The sequence below is a fragment of the Mya arenaria genome, chromosome 17, assembly GCF_026914265.1.
Source record: "Mya arenaria isolate MELC-2E11 chromosome 17, ASM2691426v1".
Lineage (NCBI taxonomy): Eukaryota > Metazoa > Mollusca > Bivalvia > Myida > Myidae > Mya > Mya arenaria.
In genome coordinates, this window is record NC_069138.1 from 27,134,607 (window position 1) to 27,162,364 (window position 27,758).

General features: G+C 35.2%; 1 protein-coding gene across 1 annotated transcript; it reads right to left on the reverse strand.

The window, feature by feature from the left end:
• On the reverse strand, positions 1–26,480 carry LOC128223329 (uncharacterized). The gene is made up of 13 exons (XM_052932607.1): positions 26,348–26,480; positions 18,006–18,235; positions 17,663–17,703; positions 15,674–15,698; positions 14,530–14,765; positions 8,934–9,163; positions 8,740–8,780; positions 8,329–8,353; positions 7,307–7,542; positions 6,849–7,044; positions 5,155–5,313; positions 2,429–2,671; positions 1–32 (listed from the first exon to the last, which is right to left on the reverse strand). Exons 5-13 carry the CDS (start codon positions 14,547–14,549, stop codon positions 1–3), a joined length of 1,182 nt encoding a protein of 393 aa, XP_052788567.1. The 5' UTR covers positions 14,550–14,765; positions 15,674–15,698; positions 17,663–17,703; positions 18,006–18,235; positions 26,348–26,480.
• Positions 26,481–27,758: the final 1,278 nt, after the last annotated feature.

Consider the following 27,758-nt stretch of genomic DNA (forward strand, 5'->3'; position numbering starts at 1 on the left):
CTACTCGGCAGCCAGAATGTGGAACTCGCTGCCTGACACACACAGACAGTGTTGGTCATACAATCAGTTCAAGTCCCTGATCAGTAGCTGTAATGGACCAAAGTGTCGCTGCTCTGCGTGTGCCGGGTAGGGGGTCCACGTGCTTGCTGACGAGTCAAGATATATCATATTATGTTACGCCTTTTTATTGTTCCTTTCTTTGTTGCAATTTTCTTGCATTCTCTTTGTTATTTCCAATTTTAGCTTGTTTGCATTTATTTATTTAGTTAGCATTTTTTTATTTCTGTCTGCTTGCATGTTTCAATGCTGCATGTGTCACTTTATTTTGGCATTTGCCGTTTGCTTGTTTTAATGCTATATACAGCTACCACGGATATGTAAATGTATGAAGCAGGTTATAGCTAGGCCTCTGACTGTCCATGCTGCTTGATTTGTTTATCTGCTTTGTTCTAGTTTGCAGAGTCTTTTGTGTCATTGTGAGGTAGTTGCTGATCAGTTCTTTCAAAATTTGATTTTGAGGGATAATCATTTTTAGCAACCTCTTATCGGTCACACTTTTGTGTTTCTATTTTTCTTCAGTGTTTTAGTTTCTTCTTTTCTTTAAGAGCAGTTTTAGACCAAGGTTAAGATCAGCAGCTTCCACACAAATTTTAATGTTTGTACTCATTAGCTTGTATATCTATTTTGTATTTATCTAAGCATATATTAATACTTATTGCGGAGTTCTTTCAAATAATTCTGTGATATACATGTATATGTACCAACCGTGTTTTTGATAGTATATAATTATTATTGTAATACTCAGTCCCTCATTTGCTGAGGTGATGGTTTTTTATAAGGTAAATATCTGTCTTTCAATTTTATTTGATGTATTACGTATTTTCTGTGTTACATAATGTTATATATGCTTTAAATATGTGCCATGTCTATTATCATGTAATATAACCACAAGTCGGCTTTAAAAGCTCTTCAGAGCTTGTGTTCTTTATGTTGTAAACCCGACTTTATAAATAAATATTACTTGACTTGACTTGACAGTACGGCATGATCCGCAATACCACACTGGCAATTTTAAACGGTGTCAGATCAACTCGGCCCAGTTACCTTTTTGGTCTGGTCCAAAAAGGCCTAGTCCTTTTCGGACTACTTTTGAAAGGAAGGGTGCCGATTGCTATTATGTTGTTCACGCCTAATTTACGGATTATTTGAGCCGCTAATGTGTTAGAGAGTGAAAGTAAACGCCGAAAACATCTACGATATTAAAAAATTCAAAGGATGTTTTTAGGTTTTTAATATTGAAAACATATAGAATGACATAGGGAAATGAGTATAATAGGTAGATCAATATATAAATGTGGTGTCAAAGCCCTATTGATATTCATTGAAAACTCATTTACATGAAAGTATTCCGTAATAGTATTAGTATACACTTTCGTTGTGAAATGGCGAACATTTTCAGTGTCAGACAAATTGTTTGTTTCAATGGAAGTCAACTGAGATTTCTTTTTGCGGTAGCTCTGCCAGCTACATGTCTTTACTCTGAATGTTACCAGATGAAATACTTTTGATCCATCAGACGCTGCACAGCATTTGTTTTATTTATTGATTTATTGAGACCATTAATATTCCAGTTTATCTATTAATGCGATGTAAAAAAATAATAACCATGCTAATACATGTATTTATTTGTATTAAAACACATGCGTTTCGTATTCATACAAATAATGATGAAACAAAATATAAATATACAGATTATACAAAGCAAACCTAGTAAAACATGCCATTTCGATTTTCAGTACCTCTAGCTATACATTTACAAAGTGCTTTTTTAACATCATTATATAATTTCATGACAAGCACTTCGCGTTCTTGGAGTTCTTGTATAAATATTACTATAAGCCAGTAATTATTGCAACAAGTCCTAGGCCAAGAACGCACGCTTTACTTTTCCTTTTCAAATCTCTTGAAAGGTAGTGCTCAAAACGTGAATAAACATTAATGTTTAGTTTTCTAATTATCTCTCAGGTGATCTCATGACGAAACAAAGAGCGGGAAACTTTGTGTTAGGAAAATCGTTTTAGGGAAGAATCAACACTTTCTTGATTTAATAATAATAATAATAATAATAATAATAATAATAATAATAATAATAATTATAATAATAATAATAATAATAATAATAATAATAATAATAATAATAATAATAATAATAATAATAATAATAATTATAATAATAATAATAATAATAATAATAATAATTATAATAATAATAATAATAATAATAATAATAATAATAATAATAATAATGATGATGATGATGCTATAATGATAAAAGAAGTAGAAATTAACATTAGGAGGAATTTGTCCGACAGCGGCAGGGTCGAGCAAATAAATATATTAGTAAGCATACTATAGACAGACCGCCCACAATAGATACAGCTTTTAAAACAAATTTGTTTGTCATCGTATAAATCGCCACATAATTTACAGCAATCGAAATGGGTACACATATAGAGTGTCGGCTTCCTAACGCAAACGGCTGCATAAGAGATGTACACAGCGCATGAAAATATCGCAAGATTGATTGACAGGCGTGGAGGTACTCCTTTTAAGCTGTGTGATTGGATAACACCGGAAAAAGATACGATGATGCTGATGAAGCAAATGGTAGCTGAAAATAGAATAAAATATATTGAAAATACTTTTATTAAAGTTTGAACCTCTGGAATTTGTACACAAGTATCTGCATGCGTTTTCATAGAATCACATGAGATATAACATGCAGATCTATTCAAAATTGAGAGTGAAAGCCGGGGTAATAAAACATAATGACCAAGATAGGGGATAGTCATTGAGAAATGACCAACACGTATGAAAAAAAAAACACCAAGACATAGAAAACAGAGACAGAAAACAGAAAGATACAATTTTTTCACACATATGCAATCCTTTTTTAAGATCAAATGATTATTTTGATATAATAATCTGGTTCAAAGGTGAGAACGTCGATTTTAATCAAAGAGAAGAAAGTACAATTGATTCTAAAAGCCGTTCATAAAGTTGATATGTTCAGCCCTGATTGAAGACAATAACTTTGTCTACAACTGATTTTCAGTTCTTAAGTTTACATAATTATAAGTTATCAGCAAGCAAATGGTAAAAGTAATATCAATTAAGATCACCAAAGAAAAACACTATTGCTGATGGGATAATCAGATAGTCAAGGGTTGAATACCTTGAAGTAATACCATCGATTAAACGTCTAGAATTTGTACGACTATCAGGGGCGTAGCTTGACGAAAATATATGTGTAGGCCTCTTTCTGGGGGAGGGGGGGGGGGGGTGACACGAAGGCATGCATCCCCGGGATTTCATTTTAGAAAGGTGGTCGTTGGTACGTTTTATTGTATATTTCTTTGTTGTTAAAACATTAATTAGAGTAACGATATCAATATGTTTTACCTTAAATAAATGTTTTATGTAATGAACGGCGTCAAAGCGCAGACTACTGGTATGCAATTTTCGATAAATTATATACGTACAGTCGTATGGATATGTATTTTAGTGAAAAAGAAAACGATATATTTGAAATACCTGGTTTCCGATATATTGTTTAAGTTTTTATTGCAGATTTGGCATTTTGTTTTTAAAAAAATCCTGAAAATTGTGTAGGCCGCGGCCTACACGGCCTTTTGGAAGCTACGCCCCTGACTATTACCAGTATTTCTACAACCATTACTTCAACTAATACAATGATAACAACAAGAACAGCCACGACAAAAACAATAACAACAACACTTCGACTTGCAACTCCAGGTAATACTACTGATATTGTTATTGCTGCTGCTACATTGACTGCTTATATTCAGCGGCGTACCTAGCGTTACGCAAATACTCGAGCGCGTACTACTGAAGAAATAAATGAAAAACAACAACAAACATTTTAATTGCGATATTTGTTTTAAAAACCAAACCCTTACGAGTAAGGCACAATGGTACCCATAATACAGTATGTGTATACCACGTGATTAATTACGTCATATATGCTACGTCGGAAGGCAACATATTTGCTTAAAATGAAGACTTCAATCAAAGATAACCTTAACTTTACTACACCATTCTAAATAAAACAAAGGGCAGTCTATGCCGCTTAAAGATCACCACCTCCGTTTTATTACCAAATTTTGATAAGGTAAATAGTTTCAGCAAACACTTCGACAAACCTGTTCCAAAAAAAAAATGTTCTCCGTCAGACGGCCGTATTGTGAAAAGGTTTGTCGAAGTGTTTTAAGAAACTGAACTCTCAATCAATCTCTGGTAAAATACCGAAGGCGGGGCTTCATAAGCGATGTAGACTGCGCTTGGTTTCATTTAAATTGGTGAAGAAATAGTGAAGTTATCTTTGTCTAAAGTCTTCATTCGAGGCAAAATATTGCCTTCCGACGATGCATTTATGACGCAGTTTATCACGTGGTATACACACACTGTAATTAGTAACATGTAAAGCAAATGTTACAGTTCAGTTCCAGAAGTAATGGTTGAAAAAAGGCCGAAATGTTTAATCTTTGTTTAAATTTTACATGTGATTTGTGTAATTTTACGCCAAATTGCACCGTCAAAAACAGTTCTCGTGGGAGGATGCCCCAGGACCCCTACAAACTGGTTACGAGTACATGCTATATGTCTCTTATGTCTTGATCATAATTGTTGTAATTATTTTCTTTTTTTTACACCAGCCTTTAAATTAAGGTTCGAAAATTCTTGCTCTGATACACTATTTAAGAAATATTACACAACACTGAAGGTCATACAACATTATAATGAACTGCAAATCAGCCCACAAAGATGTATATGGCCGAAGCATTTAGCTGAGGACCATTCACCTTCGGGGTCTGACTGGCGGTTCCTTATAATGTCATATAGCCCGAATTATTGTGTTATATTTCGTGTCCTATACAGAACATTTTATGTTACCATTCAATAATTGTAAAGCGCTTTTGATGTGTTTTATTGAACAAAGCAAACAATGCACAAACATGTTTACATTGATTACTCGCCATTGAGAAAAAACAAACGAAAAGCGACAAACAACAGTTTCATGTTTCAGTTTTTATTGATTGCACAAAGATCAAAAGGAAGAAAAATATATATTACCTGCAAGAAAGACAACCATTCCATTGTAAAATTGACATCTTTCTCTTTCATTCGAATTTCTTATTAGCTGGCTTATTGTTGTAGATAAGATAGTTATACCGTGGAAAGCAATGTATATGATTTGTATACCGGCAGCTGCCTTGATGAGCGAATTAACATCTAAAACAAGTAGACACAAATTAGTTAACATATAAAAGTATGTTTCTAGTGGGGTAACGTTGTTTCGTCTTTTTGTCATCGGACATCGGTAAGTGTTCTGTACAATTCACATTTTATGAGTTTAATTATTATTGTCATGATGCACTATTTTGTTTAGGTAAAGTACTTGGCTGAATGACATATCATACTTGCGTGTTACGTTTAATATTTATATAAAAAAACTACGGAAACAAGCTCAGTAGTCAAAATTTTAAACATAAACCCCGTTTAATGTAATAGGGTAAACGCCAAAGACATACAACACAAAACAAACAATCACAAACTAGAAACATTAAGTTAAGATATTTCGAGAAAAATCGCAGTCTCAATCTAAACTCATTTTACCACATACAATAATTTGTTAATCAAGTATGCATAAGATTGCAATTTTTAAAAAATGCATTTACTCATAGAATGTGTTGATAGAAATAGATTGTCAATATCTAATAATAAATTATTTAAGAGCATACAATATACATGAGTCATTGCTCAAACACAATGAATTGTACTCAGTTACATACTTTGATAAGATTTATCTTTTGCGTTTTATCTTTATTAAGAATTGTTGGGATAAGAGTGAGGTTTGTGCACATAAACTGGTTTAAACCCCCAGTAAATTTACATTTTACTGACCGTTCCAAGGCGGTACCTATCAATTCTTGATAAACATACCAATTATAGTATTTATGCACTGTGCTGTTTGTAGAGTTGTGTGCTGTTCTATGTTTCTTGTTTGTGAATTTGTGTTCTATGTCTTTGGCGTTGCCCATTGCCAATAAACCGGGTTTATGTTTAAACTTTTTGCTACTGAGCATGTTTCTGTAGCTTTTTGCTTATATATTGCTGTAGAAATTCTGTTTTTTCATATCTTGACCACCATTTTTAATCAACATATTCTATGAAAGAATGCGCTTTTAAAACGAGTAAAAACATACGATTTTCAATGATTTTGATAGTATGCTTTTAAAGGATTTCAGATTGATATTGAGTCTTAAATTTGGTATTTTCGTGACTTTTGGACCAGACATTTAATTCAAAAGACTATATCCCTTTATTCATTGATTGTACACGTCGTTTAAATTATCGGATGACAATCCGTTTAATGTATAAAATACAAAGTACCACTTAGTATGTACATGTCATTAACATGAACAAATAACATCCTAGTAACGTATTAGTTACCATGTCTTAAATTCATGAGAAGAGCTATCATATAAATTCAATTTTGAATGAAGCATTATATTAAGGAATAAATTCATATGCCTTTGTAAAACATATACATGTAATGTGTATCCTTCCATATGTATACAGTGTTTGGATAACTGTAAGGTCATCATACATTCAGGAACCTATATCAAAATCCTTCTTCTGTCTTCTAACAGAAAGGATATTTCCATGCTATTCATTCGTTTATGTATTGTAATAATAAACAATTCACAATTACTAGGTGCACAAGAAAAATCGTTTATTCGAGAGATCTATCCCCAAAAACTTACTAGATTCTGATGGAAAACAATCAGATAATGGTGAACATTCGCTGATGGTGGAATTGCGATTCTTCTCAGTGAAATTGCAGCACTTAAACAGACCAACCGCTACGTCGTCTGTTTCCCCCCAGGCCCAGTATGGCAATACAACACTGGATATTGCGATGCTCATCGAACAAAGTGGAAGGAATAAGTGCAGTAACCACTGAAAACAGTGAAAAGCAGGCTTGATATATTATGTGATGTACAGAAACAACTGAAAACATCTGAACAGCAGACTTGTAAAATTTAGTGAAGCGTAGTCCAATCTTTATGTCCAGTTTCTAAAGTGTTTATGTGTGTGGTGTCGTATTGTTTATGCATAACCACTTTTTACTAACTTTTTTTCAATGAAGTAACTAGTGCGTTAACGAAATGATTTTAAAATGCAATGTGATTTCAAAGAAGGTTATGAAAAAATAACAAACCTGCACCGAACAAATTCCATATAAACACTGCCCTAGTAATGACACTCCTGTACATGTTCCAGTCGCTAGCAAAGACAATCCTTTACATATTCCATTTGCACATTGGCACAAAGCGTCGCCGATTCCGCCACAAAATGCTGCTACCTTAACTCTTAAATCGCGCATGCAAATACCGCAACATTGCGAACAGTCGTCCATACAAATTTGTCCTCTGGTGTATCCGTTTTTGCACCCGGCTGAAGCACATGAATTAGATATATATATATGAGTGTTATGCGTGTTATGAATTGCAAAGGAGTTGTATTATGTATATTTGGTACAAATGCATCCCTTATAGTGAGATAATATGCACACTGTGATCGTGGGTTTTCTTTTCATCCATAGTTTGCATATGTTTAAAAACATACACATTTCAACGAAACAGGACTTACATATTATAAATGCAATTTCAGTTCGATATATTATATAACGGTAAATTGAATTGTCTTACTTGTTATTGAGAACATTTATTTTTTCAAAATGATGAAGTTCAATCGTATTTTACCATTGCTAGTTCACAAGAAATAGGCGTCCACCAATAGCCCAAGAAGTTTTCGGTTCGATCCCCGCACGGGTAGTTTCTCATTGCCTCTCATAATTGACACCAGTACTGGTTTCTACCCAGGAATCGGACACGAGAGTGATTCAAAAAGATATCAGCTTTGACACCAGTATTGGTTTCCACCCAGGAATCGGACACGAGAGTGATTCAAAAAGATATCAGCTTTGACATCAGTACTGGTTTCCACCCAGGAATCGGACACGAGAGTGATTCAAAAAGATATCAGCTTTGACACCAGTATTGGTTTCTACCCTGGAATCGGACACGAGAGTGATTCAAAATGATATCAGCTTTGACACCAGTATTGGTTTCCACCCAGGAATCGGACACGAGAGTTATTAAAAAAAATATCAGCTTTGAACACAATAGAATAATAAAAAGCACTAAACTTTTAAATATTTTAATTGAATTTGCAACTTACATGCAGAGACTGCCTCGAGCTTGACCTAAAAGATCACACATATATTATTAATAGAGGGCTAATTAAAAAAACTGTCTCGTGTATACGGTTGGGTTACACATTGAATGTCGTATGCCGTAAACAAACTGCTTGCAGCAATGTAAAATCGCGATTGGAAGTTCACATAAGAATTCATTTAGTTATAAATATCTATAAATATCTAAAAATATTACATTTAATACTTAATTTGCCGAAAAGCGTTAGTTTAACCAGGGAACATGCATCGCGTGGTTTCGTTTTTTATACAAAAATGAATTAATATTCATAACGAAGTAATAAAAGAAACAACACGTTTTCCGAATAATAAACTTATAACAATCATATTTTTTATGCTTTGAGTCTAATGAATTCCTTAGAATAGGTGATATTTACCTCTGATGTTTCGTTTGTGTTGCTTGGATGTGAAACACGGTCTGGAATAGCAATATGTATTGATGTTTTCACTACACATAAATATTAGACTGTTGGCAACTAAATAGGTTACATTGTAGCCAATTCAACGTAAAAGGGGTTTTAAGCATTTTTTTATTAAATAAACAATGATAAATAGAATAAAAAGAATATACCAATGTCACTACTGGATACGATACCGGAAGCGATGTCACCTATAGCAGACCAATTAGCTCTCTCGTGAAACATTTGATTGGCTAAAGGCATTCGTCCCGGCACTTCGTCATGCAAGGTAATCTCTCTGCGTCTGTTTTCCTCATTTGCCTGCTCTACATCAATGTCTATAGATGTTTTAAAGTCGTCCTCCATCACAATCATAACTTGTTCGTGTTTAGTTTGCTTATACCTAAAATCAAAAGTCATTTCGGGTATGTTATATTTTTTTTTTTTGGATTGAAAGCGTTATATCTATAGATACATTAATGAAGTTGTTCCTTTTTAAACTTTTACTGGTTTTCGATCTTTCAATCCAAAGCGATTAATACATAATGTTTCTGCTTAATATTTACTTTTTTCAGTAGAATAATTTGGTTCAAGTGATACCCAAATAATATGCGGTCATCAAGCCTCGGAAACAACATGTATGTTTATAATATTCGGTGACGCGGCAAGGATTCGAACCCATGACCTTACGCACCAAAAGAAGAGAAAATTCAATGAAACACCTTCACCTGTAATTGTAAGTGTGTATTTTACACAAACTGCATGCTAATTGTGCCTGGGTAGAGAATGTAACACTATGTAGTAATTGCTGTAACCATGCCAAGCTTTCAGTATAGCCATATTAATTCTTGGAATATAATACTGTAATATCGGACATTTTCGTGAGGGATTAATTTTTGCTTTTTTCGCGAGTATATCAGTTTCGCGAATTTTTATCCTCTCTAACATATTACCAAATAAATGGATTAATACCAGTCTTGTGCTTCTTTGCGATAGTTGCCCCCACGAAATAATTCTTATACCCATTTTCACGAATGTTGTGCTTTTGCAGTATTGTATACAGATGTTTGCACACTGTAGTGTAGTGACTGGTAGAAAATGTAACAGTGTAATCTTTTAGGTTATGATAAGATGGAAGGTAATACAATCTCAGGGTATGCCTTACCTTTAAAGGGTACTGGGTTGAAAAATGTTCATGTGAATATGCCTTGTTTTCTGAGGCAAATCTATCATCCATCTTATCAGTACTTTCTTACACCCGATACTTTTCTGGGTGTAATCCCTTTGATGGGCATTATTTTTCAGATTCTATTTGAATTCAGTAAAGCAGCAGCTTAAGACAGATTTCAAGTGCATTTGCACAGGAGTCGTAAAGAGTGGTGCCCATTAAAATTCCTTGCTTAGATATAATGTGACATACAGCACTCTTTCATTTATTTATTCCTTGTTTTGAAAACTAAGGAGACACTGAATGAAATTTGCTGTGGGTCCATATGTTAACCAGAAGTTTTTTGTTTGTTTGATTGGGGTTTATGCCGCTTTCAACAGTATTTCGGTTATATTGAGGCGGTCATTTGGTGCACCTTAATAGGAACATTATTCTTGGTCAGCAGATGTGTCCTGTTGTTTTGGGGGTCAATAAGTCAAAGGTCAAGTCACCGAGACCTGAATATGAACCTGTTTCTGCTCAATAACTTAAGAATCATCACACCTATAACCTTCACACTTCAGAGGGATATTAGCCATGGTATTCAGATATGCCCTGTTGAATTTGGGGTCAATAGGACAAAGGCTGCGGTGCATTAGTACAATGTATTGGGATGGGTGGTGGCGGGGTGGAGACATATATTTGTTTTCTAAAAAACTCCTTTCAGTAGCATTTGTTGTGACAAATGTAACATCCAAACTTATAATGACTATTGCAGCAGTAGTGGGGAGGCATATTGTTTACTCTAAAAAGCAACACCTAGTATTATATGTTTGGAAAAAAAGAATATATATTTTTGAGTTAATTGAAATGCTTAATTTAACTATTTTTGTGCTATATGTCACTTTGCTTCATAACATCAAGTAGTGTGATCCATCATAGCAAAAGGGGCCATCTGGACAAAACTTTCAAATGCAGATTTCTGTAAACTTTTCTCTGTATGACTTAAACAATAATGTGCCATTTGTGTTTCAAGAAAAGGTCATTTGTCAACAAAACGTAATTTATCCTGAAAGCCCCTTTGATATAGGACTCACATTTAAATGTTTGTAACTAACACTAATACCATTCCCCAATTTGATAAGTTATTACAGACAGCTCAGATGATGGGTTTGATGAGTTTAGTGAAAGAGGGACACAGATTTATCACAGACAGATTTATCTGAAATAGCAGAGTGGTATAAATTCAAAATTCTTCAGACTGAAGAGCTCACTGAGTGTACATCGATAATAACATGTAACACTTTAATTGATGACGACTCTGAAATATATGTAGATACCAAGGTGCAAACTTTATGCACTGGACCTTTGCTCACAGACCAGCAATAACAAACCCCTGAGTCAAAAGAAAAAGATACAGTAAATCCTCTAGAACATGTATTTACAGATAATTCACTTTCTCAGCATTTAATTATTGATGACGAATCTCCAGAATTGAAAACTGCTTTCACACGGACTATAATAATAGAATTTTGAAAATGTCAACAGGAGCGTAGTCATCTGATTGTACTAATAGCACTTCAGGTCAAACATTATTTAAAAAAGACATAGTAAATTATGATAAAGAACATGGGAAGTTAGATACAGTTTAGTGGTTTATGACAGAAGATATCAGGCAAGAAAAAGCAGATAAAAAGGCATACCATGCAAACGTTGATAAGGTTTATAAAGAGTATAAAAGCTTATTGAAAAACTCTGGCAGAAGTTATTATCAAGACAATATAAATAATTTTAATGTTGAATATATAACTTTCCCCACTGTAAGCCCACCAAAGAAAAGAAAAGCTATTGAAGTTGATTTAGCACCAGAATCTTCATTTCTTAACACTGTTCAGACTTTCAAAGAGGTGTCATTTAAGTTGGCTGGTGAAGTTTCAGATCTCAGGAATGAAAATAAGACACTTGAGAAAGATAAGTCTGTTATCAAATTTAAATTAAGAGCTAAAACTGTTGCAAAGAAAAGAATAGAAGACAGGGCAGTACAACGCATATTTAGATTAATTGAAAAGAAGGAAAGGGTTCATAAGCACACACTGAAACTAAAGACTGATGAAATAAATCGCCAGAGATCAAAGGTACAGTATTATAAAACTCAAGGAGAAAAATTACAAAAGAACATTTCTGGTCTGAAAGAAACAATAAATGACTTGCAGGCTACAGTTCATGAAGTTGAATTAGAGCGTGATACCATCAGTGAAAAAAAAAGAAAAACTTGAGACGAACAAAAATGAATTATTACAAGAGAATGAATGGTTGAGAACTTTAATTGAAGACAACAAAATAGTATCTACTTTTGACAAGCATGCAAGAAAATTCAAAAATGTGTCTATACTTTGCTTGACAATAATGTGAGACCTTCGAATGTTGGAACTGTTAGCAATGCTTGCTTGAAACTGGTGGGAAGAGAGGCAGAAAAAACTCGAGCCAAAAGTACTGTTCTTGAAATGAACATACATAGACTGGCTCTAACACAGATGCAAATAAGTGATACAATTTCAGATAAGGATTTATGCTTAAGGACTGATGAAACAAGCAAAGCCGGAAACAAGTACATGGGTTATGAAGCACGTGACACTGATGGCAAACTTTGGGTTCTTGGACTTAGAGAAATATGTACCAAATCATCACAAGATACGCTTAATGTATTCAAAGAAATATTAGATGACATTGACCACATAGGTTAAACAGCCAACTCTGAAAAGTCAAAACAAATAATGAAGCATATTGTTGCCACTATGTCAGATAGAGCTGCAACTGAGACCAAATTCAACAGACTTTTAATTGAGTACAGAAACAGTGTTTTGCCTTTGATCAGAGAGGTTTATAGTTACTTGGATGAAAATGAAATTAGAACACTTTCAGCTTTATCAATTTTTTTCTGTGGACTTCATAGCTTAGTTCATATCGCAGAAACCAGCAATAAATCTTTATTAAATGCTGAAAAGGGTATTTTCGGTGAAAACAATGTGCCGACTCCAGACCATGGATCGTTCAAACATGTGACTGAAAGTGGAACGACGCGTCTTATCAGGACTGCTTCCAAAGCTTTTTCTGCTGGAGGAGATGAAAAGTCGGGCTGCTATTTGGGTTTTCTGTGTTTATTCAACTATTCCCCAGAGAGACCCAGAGAGAATAAACTGCATAATTTACCACTAAAACAATTCCGTGGATGACGGTTCAATATACTATTTTCCAATGCCGCAAGTCTGTTGTTTTTTTGCACGGACAAATGAAGGGAACTAAAAGGAGCGTCTCAAAATCGCTTACTGAAAGCTGTTGAAAAATATCTCAGCACACAGGAATTCATTGCTGGAGCAAAATGTCTAGGATTAATTAGCAAACTGCTAACAAGCCCTTTGTGGGCTGTCATAGAAGACAAAGATACTGACATTATAGACATGAATGTTAAGTACATGGATTTGGTCACAAGTATAGAAGATGCAGCGAAGAACATACCAGGGTTTTTGCGCGGTGAAATTGGCTTTGGGAACATAATTAGAGATTGTAAATTCGAGTGTTTGATAAAGGAGTCTGAAGTTGATGGTGTATGTTTGGTTATGCTTGAAATAATTCTTCCAGCAGTGGCAATGATTTGCAGGAAATTTTCGTTGATCCTCTCCCAGGTTGTTGTCATTCGAACCTCGATACCCATGATGAAAAGACTAGGATTCGGCTAAAGTGTGTCCCTAAGAGTAACGTTTTTGCAGAAAGTGTATTCGGTCAGTTAGATCAGATTCTGCGACAAAAGCCTAGCATCACAACAGTATCATCTGAAGCGTATATAATGTTTGCAAACAATAAAACAATGGATTGGTTAAAATCAAAAGACCAGAAGGAACAAGACCACCTTACAGCAAGGGCAAGAAAATAGGGTAGACAGCTTCTCCAGAGATTCAGGCTCAGAAAAAAACAAATTATGGAGCAACAGCGACAGGCATTTTAAGAAAGTTTGAGAAAGAAAACAGAAGCAAAACTAAATAAAAACAAGAAGTTGGAACAGTACACTAGTGAAATGATTGAATATTTACTGTGGTAAACCGAAGAAGAAGTTGAAAATCAAGTAAGGTCATATGAAGGAGAGACTTCGAAAAGAAAAGATCTTCAAGCTCAGCTAAGATTCAGGCAGCATGTACTTCAGCAAGACCCAAGTGATAAAACTTTGTTTAACTTCACTAAAACTGTATATGGAAAAAGGAAAAACCGGTCAGTTGATGAACTTGTTGTGAACGTGAAGAAGTTAGTGCATCATGCACATGTGAAATATACACGTCAAGGTCAAAAGCATATCCTGGTGGGAAAGCGGGTGCGACAGAAATTCCGTAATGCAGATGATCTATTCACTTGGTATAATGGGAAAGTCGCGTCACAGCAGACTTGTAAAATTTAGTAAAGCGTAGTCCAATCTTTATGTCCAGTTTCTAAAGTGTTTATGTGTGTGGTGTCGTATTGTTTATGCATAACCACTTTTTACTAACTTTTTTCAATGAAGTAACTAGTGCGTTAACGAAATGATTTTTAAAATGCAATGTGATTTCAAAGAAGGTTATGAAAAAATAACAAACCTGCACCGAACAAATTCCATATAAACACTGCCCTAGTAATGACACTCCTGTACATGTTCCAGTCGCTAGCAAAGACAATCCTTTACATATTCCATTTGCACATTGACACAAAGCGTCGCCGATTCCGCCACAAAATGCTGCTACCTTAACTCTTAAATCGCGCATGCAAATACCGCAACATTGCGAACAGTCGTCCATACAAATTTGTCCTCTGGTGTATCCGTTTTTGCACCCGGCTGAAGCACATGAATTAGATATATATGCGTGTTATGCGTGTTATGAATTGCAAAGGAGTTGTATTATGTATATTTGGTACAAATGCATCCCTTAAAGTGAGAGAATATGCACACTGTGATCGTGCGTTTCCATTTCATCCATAGTTTGCATATGTTTAAAAACATACACATTTCAACGAAACAGGACTTACATATTATAAATGCAATTTCAGTTCGATATATTATATAACGGTAAATTGAACTGTCTTACTTGTTATTGAGAACATTTTTTTTTCAAAATGATGAAGTTCAATTGTATTTTACCATTGCTAGTTCTCAAGAAATAGGCGTCCACCAATATCCCAAGAAGTTTTCGGTTCGATCCCCGCACGGGTAGTTTCTCTGGGCCTCTCATAATTGACACCAGTACTGGTTTCTACCCAGGAATCGGACACGAGAGTGATTCAAAAAGATATCAGCTTTGACACCAGTATTGGTTTCCACCCAGGAATCGGACACGAGAGTGATTTAAAAAGATATCAGCTTTGACATCAGTACTGGTTTACACCCGGGACTCGGACACGAGAGTGATTCAAAAAGATATCAGCTTTGACACCAGTATTGGTTTCCACCCAGGACACGAGAGTGATTCGAAAAGATATCAGCTTTGACACCAGTACTGGTTTCCACCCAGGAATCGGACACGAGAGTGATTCAAAAAGATATCAGCTTTGACACCAGTATTGGTTTCTACCCAGGAATCGGACACGAGAGTGATTCAAAAAGATATCAGCTTTGACACCAGTATTGGTTTCCACCCAGGAATCGGACACGAGAGTGATTAAAAAAAATATCAGCTTTGAACACAATAGAATAATAAAAAGCAGTAGTATTAACTTTTAAATATTTTAATTGAATTTGCAACTTACATGCAGAGACTGCCTCGAGCTTGATCTGAAAAGATCACACATATATTATTAAGAGAGGGCTAATTAAAAAAACTGTCTCGTGTATACGGTTGGGTTAGACATTGAATGTCGTATGCCGTAAACAAACTGCTTGCAGCAATGCAAAATCGCGATTGGAAGTTCACATAAGAATTCATTTGGTTATAAATATCTATAAATATCTAAAAATATTACATTTAATACTTAATTTGCCGAAAAGCGTTAGTTTAACCAGGGAACATGCATCGCGTGGTTTCGTTTTTTATACAAAAATGAACTAGAGCTGTCACAGGAGTGACGAATACCCCCAAATGCCGCCTGGACACAGGAATGGCAAACCATTCCTTTGAAAAGAGGCCATAACTCCAAGGTTACTACACACTGCATCTTCTTTTATCATGCATGTATTGTTTTATTTAAATCTGTTGAGTAATTTAGAAGTTACACTGCTGACAAGAAAAACTAGCCTTTCATGAGTTATCGGCCGGAAACCGCTTTTCTTTTTTTAGTAACAGTGACCTTGACCTTGGCCCCACCAGCCCCAATATCGAACTTGACCTGTATCTTCTGATGTTACACCTGTGTACCAAAAATTGTTCAAATCTGTCTAGCCTTTCATGAGTTATCGTCCGGAAACCATGAAAACCGACAGACAGACCGACTGACAGACCGACCGACCGACAGATAGACAAGCTCACTCCTACATACCCCCTCAAACTTCGTTTGTGGGGGTATAATTATTCAGTTTCATAGATGAGTTTGACGCCGCCCGGCCGCCCACCCAAACAGCGACATTCGTCATTCTAATAACCAGGTTTCACTTTGTGTGCTCTAGATAAGTTATTAGCATTGGCCTCAAATATGAAATGTTAAAAAATAATTTCATTACACTAGCTTCAATAGTAGTGTAATGGATGCTGCTCTGTTCATTATGTTAAAATAATATTTATGGTAAACATGAACATTTTAGCTTCCTTAAGATGAATGGTACCTGTCCAGCTCAGTTACAGGTTGCCACAATATATTTACTTTCTAGTCCACTTAATTTGTCACATCATGCATAAAAATGTCATGAACTTGTCTGAGCTTGTTATTGTCAAAAAGAGTTAGGAATCTGTGGCCGGAGTAAACATGTACATGAAGAGCAAGATGAACCAAGGTTCAAGGATATCTGACAAACAGTCACAATTGTTTTTATATTTTTTTACAATGGCAGAGGTATGAAATAATCGCATAATGAAACAAGAGCACGAACCGTCTCAAACTAGACAAAGCTGTATAATTTTTGCCTATTTTAACTTATTCAGGGGCCATAATTGGAGACATGATCATGTGATTCCAACCACAATCACAGGGGCAAATGTTCTCACCATGGCTAAAAGTTTGAAAAAGATTCATTCAAAAATGACGAAGGAGTAGGACGAACAAAACTAATTTTACCCAATTTAACTCATTAAGGGGCCACAACTCCACTCAGGATCATGTGACTCCCACCAAATTCATGGAGGCAAAGGTTTACATCATGGCCATTAATATTTGAAAGTTTGAAAAAGATTTGCTCAATAGCTTCAAAGAAGAATCCTGGACAAAGCTAATTTTGCCCAATTTAACTCATTAAGGGGCCACAACTCCACTCAGGATCATGCGACTCTGATCAAATCCACGGAGGCACAGGTTTACATCATGGTCATTAATATTTGAAAGTTTGAAAAAGATTTGTTCAATAACGACAAAGATGAATCCCGGACAAAAAAAAACGGACGGACAGACGGACAGACGGACAGACAGACAGACGGACAGACGGACAACCCGATTCCAGTATACCCCCCCCCAAACTTTGTTTTGGGGGGTATAATTAATATTCATAACGAAGTATTAAAAGAATCAACACGTTTTCCGAATAATAAACTTATAACAATCATATTTTTATGCTTTGAGTTTAATGAATTCCTTAGAATAGGTGATATTTACCTCTTATGTTTCGTTTGTGTTGCTTGGATGTGAAACACGGTCTGGAATAGCAATATGTATTGAAGTTTTCACTACACATAAATATTAGACTGTTGGCAGCCAAATAGGTTACATTTTAGCCAATTCAACATAAAAGGGGCTCTTTGCAGGCCTTACCAGTAATGAGATATACTACATAAGGGGCCATTTTAAAAAGGGTAATATTGTGAAACCCATTTGTGGATACAACCATTCCCATTCAGTACAAAACAGTCCAGAGTAAGACGTGAGCCATCAAACATTCTGTCTAGATATTATTTTTTTTATTAAATAAACAATGATAAATAGAATAAAATGAATATACCAATGTCACTACTGGATACGATACCGGAAGCGATGTCACCTGTAGCAGACCAATTAGCTGTCTCGTGAAACATTTGATTGGCTAAAGGCATTCGTCCCGGCACTTCGTCATGCAAGGTAATCTCTCTGCGTCTGTTTTCCTCATTTGCCTGCTCTACATCAATGTCTATAGATGTTTCAAAGTCGTCCTCCATCACAATCAGAACTTGTTCGTGTTTAGTTTGCTTATACCTAAAATCAAAAGTCATTTCGGGTATGTTATATTTTTGTTTGTATTGAAAGCGTTATATCTATAGATACATTGATGAAGTTGTTCCTTTTTAAACTTTAACTGGTTTTCGATCTTTCAATCCAAAGCGACTAATACATAATGTTTCTGCTTAATATTTACTTTTTCAATAGAATAATTTGGTTCAAGTGATACCCAAATAATATGCGGTCATCAAGCCTCGCAAACAACATGTATGTTTATAATACTCGGTGACGCGGCAAGGATTCGAACCCATGACCTTACGCACCAAAACAAACTACTATTGTCGATGTATGGCGCAAGTGAGATCTTTTGACCCACTGCGGTGCCTCTCAATTCGTGAATCATGACTACCAGCGGTTGCTTCCCTTTACTACTCTCCATGAGAAAGCAATATGGCGATTATCTGAAAACACGCTTGGCTACGAAAAAGCTTTAGTGGAAAATTAAATACTGAGCCTTTGTCAAGAGTTTAGATTTAGTTTATTGTTAACGTGAGACGTAAATGCAAGGTCCATTGAATTACGAGATCCATGTATAACTGTTTAATTTGTTTATTTCTGGTTTCTCAGCTGGTTAAAAAAATCCGCGAAAAAATTGCCGAGAAAATTTCTACGATGACTTTTTATTTTCAGAAGGTATTTGCATGTGTCTCCGGTGAATTTTGGAAGCCCCCCTGCCCCCCTCCCTCCATTATATGTATAATGTCATCACCTGTGACTGACAGCATACAGTTTGACGCAAGCCATGATATATTTATTGTAAGTGCATGTGAAAACAAAGTTACAATTTGTCACTTGTCTCTTCAGCTGGACATAATTGCAGAGTAAAGCATCCTTCTTCTTCCCCCAGAGATCTACTGTGCATTTCCAACTGTGGTATTGCAAATGGTGATAAATGATAATTTACCCGATTGTTTGATAAATAAATCCTTGAAGTAGGCACATTTCCAAAAACTGATTGCGGTTTATTAGCTTATCCTACCTCAGTAGACTGGTCTCATTTTTAACTCGGGAAGTGTCAACATAATTTTTACACTTTTATTTCCAATGGTGTAGCTGAGCATACGCATAGTTATGCGTATTTTAAAGCCAAGAACAAGAAGAAGTGCCGCAAAATCAGCAAGGGTTGTTGAACCTGGAGTCATCCTTAAGTTCAGATGCAACAGTTTGCCCAGACATTGAAGAAACTCCACCAAGCCCTGTTTTTCACAAGTCAAAGAAGGGAAAAATCAATGAAACACCTTCATTAATACCAATCTTGTGCTTCTTTGCGATAGTTGCCCCCACGAAATAATTCTTATACCCATTTTCACGATTGTTGTGCTTTTGCAGTATTGTATACAGATGTTTGCACACTGTAGTGTAGTGACTGGTAGAAAATGTAACAGTGTAATCTTTTAGGTTATGATAAGATGGAAGGTAATACAATCTCAGGGTATGCCTTACCTTTAAAGGGTACTGGGTTGAAAAATGTTCATGTGAATATGCCTTGTTTTCTGAGGCAAATCTATCATCCATCTTATCAGTACTTTCTTACACCCGATACTTTTCTGGGTGTAATCCCTTTGATGGGCATTATTTTTCAGATTCTATTTGAATTCAGTAAAGCAGCAGCTTAAGACAGATTTCAAGTGCATTTGCACAGGAGTCGTAAAGAGTGGTGCCCATTAAAATTCCTTGCTTAGATATAATGTGACATACAGCACTCTTTCATTTATTTATTCCTTGTTTTGAAAACTAAGGAGACACTGAATGAAATTTGCTTTGGTCTCCATATGTTAACCAGAAGTTTTTTTGTTTGTTTGATTGGGGTTTATGCCGCTTTCAACAGTATTTCGGTTATATTGAGGCGGTCATTTGGTGCACCTTAATAGGAACATTATTCTTGGTCAGCAGATGTGTCCTGTTGTTTTGGGGGTCAATAAGTCAAAGGTCAAGTCACCGAGACCTGAATATGAACCTGTTTCTGCTCAATAACTTAAGAATCATCACACCTATAACCTTCACACTTCAGAGGGATATTAGCCATGGTAGTCAGATATGCCCAGTTGAATTTGGGGTCAATAGGACAAAGGCTGCGGTACATTAGTACAATGTATTGGGATGGGTGGTGGCGGGGTGGAGACATATATTTGTTTTCTAAAAAACTCCTTTCAGTAGCATTTGTTGTGACAAATGTAACATCCAAACTTATAATGACTATTGCAGCAGTAGTGGGGAGGCATATTGTTTACTCTAAAAAGCAACACCTAGTATTATATGTTTGGAAAAAAAGAATATATATTTTTGAGTTAATTGAAATGCTTAATTTAACTATTTTTGTGCTATATGTCACTTTGCTTCATAACATCAAGTAGTGTGATCCATCATAGCAAAAGGGGCCATCTGGACAAAACTTTCAAATGCAGATTTCTGTAAACTTTTCTCTGTATGACTTAAACAATAATGTGCCATTTGTGTTTCAAGAAAAGGTCATTTGTCAACAAAACGTAATTTATCCTGAAAGCCCCTTTGATATAGGACTCACATTTAAATGTTTGTAACTAACACTAATACCATTCCCCAATTTGACACAGACAGATTTATCACAGACAGATTTATCTGAAATAGCAGAGTGGTATAAATTCAAAATTCTTCAGACTGAAGAGCTCACTGAGTGTACATCGATAATAACATGTAACACTTTAATTGATGACGACTCTGAAATATATGTAGATACCAAGGTGCAAACTTTATGCACTGGACCTTTGCTCACAGACCAGCAATAACAAACCCCTGAGTCAAAAGAAAAAGATACAGTAAATCCTCTAGAACATGTATTTACAGATAATTCACTTTCTCAGCATTTAATTATTGATGACGAATCTCCAGAATTGAAAACTGCTTTCACACGGACTATAATAATAGAATTTTGAAAATGTCAACAGGAGCGTAGTCATCTGATTGTACTAATAGCACTTCAGGTCAAACATTATTTAAAAAAGACATAGTAAATTATGATAAAGAACATGGGAAGTTAGATACAGTTTAGTGGTTTATGACAGAAGATATCAGGCAAGAAAAAGCAGATAAAAAGGCATACCATGCAAACGTTGATAAGGTTTATAAAGAGTATAAAAGCTTATTGAAAAACTCTGGCAGAAGTTATTATCAAGACAATATAAATAATTTTAATGTTGAATATATAACTTTCCCCACTGTAAGCCCACCAAAGAAAAGAAAAGCTATTGAAGTTGATTTAGCACCAGAATCTTCATTTCTTAACACTGTTCAGACTTTCAAAGAGGTGTCATTTAAGTTGGCTGGTGAAGTTTCAGATCACAGGAATGAGAATAAGACACTTGAGAAAGATAAGTCTGTTATCAAATTTAAATTAAGAGCTAAAACTGTTGCAAAGAAAAGAATAGAAGACAGGGCATAACAACGCATATTTAGATTAATTGAAAAGAAGGAAAGGGTTCATAAGCACACACTGAAACTAAAGACTGATGAAATAAATCGCCAGAGATCAAAGGTACAGTATTATAAAACTCAAGGAGAAAAATTACAAAAGAACATTTCTGGTCTGAAAGAAACAATAAATGACTTGCAGGCTACAGTTCATGAAGTTGAATTAGAGCGTGATACCATCAGTGAAAAAAAGAGAAAAACTTGAGACGAACAAAAATGAATTATTACAAGAGAATGAATGGTTGAGAACTTTAATTGAAGACAACAAAATAGTATCTACTTTTGACAAGCATGCAAGAAAATTCAAAAATGTGTCTATACTTTGCTTGACAATAATGTGAGACTTTCGAATGTTGGAACTGTTAGCAATGCTTGCTTGAAACTGGTGGGAAGAGCGGCAGAAAAAACTCGAGCCAAAAGTACTGTTCTTGAAATGAACATACATAGACTGGCTCTAACACAGATGCAAATAAGTGATACAATTTCAGATAAGGATTTATGCTTAAGGACTGATGAAACAAGCAAAGCCGGAAACAAGTACATGGGTTATGAAGCACGTGACACTGATGGCAAACTTTGGGTTCTTGGACTTAGAGAAATATGTACCAAATCATCACAAGATACGCTTAATGTATTCAAAGAAATATTAGATGACATTGACCACATAGGTTAAACAGCCAACTCTGAAAAGTCAAAACAAATAATGAAGCATATTGTTGCCACTATGTCAGATAGAGCTGCAACTGAGACCAAATTCAACAGACTTTTAATTGAGTACAGAAACAGTGTTTTGCCTTTGATCAGAGAGGTTTATAGTTACTTGGATGAAAATGAAATTAGAACACTTTCAGCTTTATCAATTTTTTTCTGTGGACTTCATAGCTTAGTTCATATCGCAGAAACCAGCAATAAATCTTTATTAAATGCTGAAAAGGGTATTTTCGGTGAAAACAATGTGCCGACTCCAGACCATGGATCGTTCAAACATGTGACTGAAAGTGGAACGACGCGTCTTATCAGGACTGCTTCCAAAGCTTTTTCTGCTGGAGGAGATGAAAAGTCGGGCTGCTATTTGGGTTTTCTGTGTTTATTCAACTATTCCCCAGAGAGAATAAACTGCATAGTTTACCACTAAAACAATTCCGTGGATGACGGTTCAATATACTATTTTCCAATGCCGCAAGTCTGTTGTTTTTTTGCACGGACAAATGAAGGGAACTAAAGGGAGCGTCTCAAAATCGCTTACTGAAAGCTGTTGAAAAATATCTCAGCACACAGGAATTCATTGCTGGAGCAAAATATCTAGGATTAATTAGCAAACTGCTAACAAGCCCTTTGTGGGCTGTCATAGAAGACAAAGATACTGACATTATAGACATGAATGTTAAGTACATGGATTTGGTCACAAGTATAGAAGATGCAGCGAAGAACATACCAGGGTTTTTGGGCGGTGAAATTGGCTTTGGGAACATAATTAGAGATTGTAAATTCGAGTGTTTGATAAAGGAGTCTGAAGTTGATGGTGTATGTTTGGTTATGCTTGAAATAATTCTTCCAGCAGTGGCAATGATTTGCAGGAAATTTTCGCTGATCCTCTCCCAGGTTGTTGTCATTCGAACCTCGATACCCATGATGAAAACACTAGGATTCGGCTAAAGTGTGTCCCTAAGAGTAACGTTTTTGCAGAAAGTGTATTCGGTCAGTTAGATCAGATTCTGCGACAAAAGCCTAGCATCACAACAGTAGCATCTGAAGCGTATATAATGTTTGCAAACAATAAAACAATGGATTGGTTAAAATCAAAAGACCAGAAGGAACAAGACCACCTTACAGCAAGGGCAAGAAAATAGGGTAGACAGCTTCTCCAGAGATTCAGGCTCAGAAAAAAACAAATTATGGAGCAACAGCGACGGGCATTTTAAGAAAGTTTGAGAAAGAAAACAGAAGCAAAACTAAATAAAAACAAGAAGTTGGAACAGTACACTAGTGAAATGATTGAATATTCACTGTGGTAAACCGAAGAAGAAGTTGAAAATCAAGTTAGGTCATATGAAGGAGAGACTTCGAAAAGAAAAGATCTTCAAGCTCAGCTAAGATTCAGGCAGCATGTACTTCAGCAAGACCCAAGTGATAAAACTTTGTTTAACTTCACTAAAACTGTATATGGAAAAAGGAAAAACCGGTCAGTTGATGAACTTGTTGTGAACGTGAAGAAGTTAGTGCATCATGCACATGTGAAATATACACGTCAAGGTCAAAAGCATATCCTGGTGGGAAAGCGGGTGCGACAGAAATTCCGTAATGCAGATGATCTATTCACTTGGTATAATGGGAAAGTCGCGTCACATGTGATTTTTGTTTTCAGTACAGTCTACGCGAACACTGTCAGTCCGTCAGTCTTGACTGACAAAAATTGATTCAGACTGACATAAAATCTGGTAATTTGCTATTAAAATAAGAGGACCAATCAGTCATTTTCAGTTTTGGACTGACAAGTTTTAAAAGTTTTCGCGATGACACGAGTGTATATTGTTATGTGATAAATATCTATATACATGTACTTGTGGCAATTCCTAATCCTTTCATTTATTACTCATATTTGCATGCTTCTGTTAAGCTCCGCTGTAGTTAGAGCTATACTAACAAATTTGTCATACACAATTCTGAAATATATCTACCACTGTTCAAATGTAACGCACAGGAAATACTTAACAGTCCTAAAATTCTGTCACTATCTATTTATTTGTTATATTATTTGATGTAAGACAGTTTACAGTCAAATATATTTTTACAGGTACCTGGATAACCCGCTTGGTTCAATATCGTTCTTGACGAGAACAGCAGCATTGTGTATAACTACCAGCTTGGCAGAGATTTAGAGGCAGGAGAACTTGAAATACTTGTTTAAAGGTATCAGTTAGTTTAACTTTAGTCAAAATATGCATTCATATAGACAATTTTGAGCAGGACCTAACTCCTGCAATAACTGCAAAATCTGACAGAGAGAATGCAGCAATGGTGCATTTTCAAGTATCCGATAAATGGTCTGAAGCATAATTTTCTTATTCTAGATAGATAGATAGATAGATAGATAGATGGATGGATGGATGGATGGATAGATAGATAGATAGATTTATTTCAACATAAAATGTACAATTTACATGGCAATTTTAAAATTAAGACATACAGGTGTTAAACAAACTGTATGAGTTAATACAGCAATGTCAATCAACATTACATGTTAAGGATATCACAAAAAAGAGTTTAAATAAAACTCTTATTTCCATTGTGGTCCTTAAAATATAGTATTGTGTGACATAGGAAGACTTAAAACAAAATATACTTAATTATCACAGTGTGGTTATCAAGGAAAGACATTGAATTGCATAAATAAATAAATTAAATAGCTAAAATGATGGAACAATATGCGGCTTTGTCAAAACATTGTAAATAGAGTGACTAAGTAACAATATTAACTAAAGCTTTATCAGATAAAAATATATGGATATCACAGATGAATATTGCCATGAAAAAACTGACCTGTAAAACTAACTATGTAATTGAAATATATATCTTTATGCATGACAGTTTTAAAAAATTATAAGAAATAAATGAACTTATAGTAAAATTGCATTAAAAGGAGAGCAAATACAGTAATTAAACCGAACTTAAAAGGTGTTCCTTGACCTTGCTTTTAAAGGAAGAAATAGATTTGGCATCCCTCACATCCTGTGGTAGACTGTTCCAAAGGTTACAACCATTAAAAGCAAAAGATTTGCCACCGAAGCCTTTGACCTTAGGAATTGCAAACCTCTTGCATTCCGACATTAAATTATCTGTACCATCGACCTTAACTCTGAACCTGGTAGGATATTTATGAACTTCATTGATGGGGGTAAACTGTTCCCTTAAATAGAAAGGGGAAAGTTTGGAGTTTATTTTATATACATGACATAATGTTATTTGATTCATTCTACCTACAACTGGCAACCACTGTAAACGTGAAAAATGCTCTTTACCAATATGTGACCTAGGTTGTAAGTTCAACACAAATCTCATTAACTTATTTTGTGTGACTTGCAATTTATTCTACTATAAAATACCTTTAAAAGCATTTTCAAGTATCCGATAAATGTTCTGAAGCATAATTTTCTTATTCTACTATAAAATACCTTTAAAAGCATTTTCAAGTATCCGATAAATGTTCTGAAGCATAATTTTCTTATTCTACTATAAAATACCTTTAAAAGCATTTTCAAGTATCCGATAAATGTTCTGAAGCATAATTTTCTTATTCTACTATAAAATACCTTTAAAAGCATTTTCAAGTATCCGATAAATGTTCTGAAGCATAATTTTCTTATTCTACTATAAAATACCTTTAAAAGCATTTTCAAGTATCCGATAAATGTTCTGAAGCGTAATTTTCTTATTCTACTATAAAATACCTTTAAAAGCATTTTCAAGTATCCGATAAATGTTCTGAAGCGTAATTTTCTTATTCTACTATAAAATACCTTTAAAATGATGTATCACAATACAGCATTCCCCAAAATTTATTTTTTTGTCCAACCTCACTACGTAATATATATGTAGGCAGTGTTAACAAATCAACGACAATAATAACGGATAATCCCTTACTTTTATCATGGTCGATAAGTTTATCCAAATAATTACAAACGAACCAGTATCCATATATGTTCTCATTATCTTGACATTATCATACATTTGTTACGCATTCACTGCGTGGAGAGGCTTGAGTATACCTGAAAACAAAGATTCGTTTTCAGAAAATCAGTAAAGTAGCTGCATCATCTATTTATACATATAGTGTATACTATTGATACTTGACCAGTGGCGGCTCCATATCGGGGGGAGGGGGAGGGCACTTCCGTCACCCCCTTCGTAACTTCTATTTCACTGTTATATTGAAATGTTATATTATTATTAGCGTTTTGATTCTTCATGTATTAAATTTAGGTTCAAAAAAATTTTTTGTGTTAAATTTTAGGCCAATTGGTTGGGGGGGGGGGTGGCCTTGTGTATCCACCGGGCCCCGCTAGATCAGGCACTGTTAATCTATCTCATTCACTCTTAATTATCTTCCTTATTCCCCAAACTTTGAATGATTAACTTCTATTTAGTCGTACATTTCTACTCTCTAACATGTATTTCGGGTATCGATATTCATTAACAGTTTTGCGTATAGCGTTACCCTTCATAATTTTAAAATTATTTTTCGACATCAAGTTCATGCTTTTACATTAATTATTTGTTAAATGCTCTTAAAACTGAAGGGATTGAGGATGTATGTTTTAGGTTAGAGTTTTAACCAGTGTTTCCATGACAATGTTGTTTATTAAACCTTATGAATTGCTAGAAATTGACAAGTGTAGATGCATTATGTTAGCAAATATTTGCTTGCCTAGAAATGTGTCACACACTTTACATTAATTAAACTTGAATGCATCATATTATTTAGTTTCTCCCTCCCCTCCGCCCCATCTTTCGCCCTCCCTCCCACTCTCCCATTCTTCCTCAGGCTTCCGACGTCGCACGTTACAGTATTCAGATCGATGTACAAAGATATAAGTACAGTGTTACTTTAATTGGAGTGTCATAAACGACTATGTATTGCCACGTGCCAGAGATTTCGACGTAACATACCGGAATGTTGGAGGGTCTATGACCTCAGAATATGATGAACATTTTGTATCGTTTGTGGACTTGAGATCACCCATACATGTTATGTATTTATTGTGTGATGTGGTTTATTTTATAGTAAAAAAAATCCGTGGTCATCCTGGACCGCCCGGGACCACTCAGTAGGATTTTTTAATCCGGAAATAGTCCGGGCCGGCCCGTGAGGCGACCGTGTTGGCTCTAGGAATGTCCGAAGTGGCACCATGTTGATCCTGGGCGATCCGGCATATCTCGTTGCTCAGCGATCATACCGGGTGGTCCGTGTTTGGTCCGGGACAGTCCGTAGCTGATCTGGGATGTTCAAGAACGGTCAGGGATATCATCCGTGTTGGTCTGGGAGGGTCTGGGT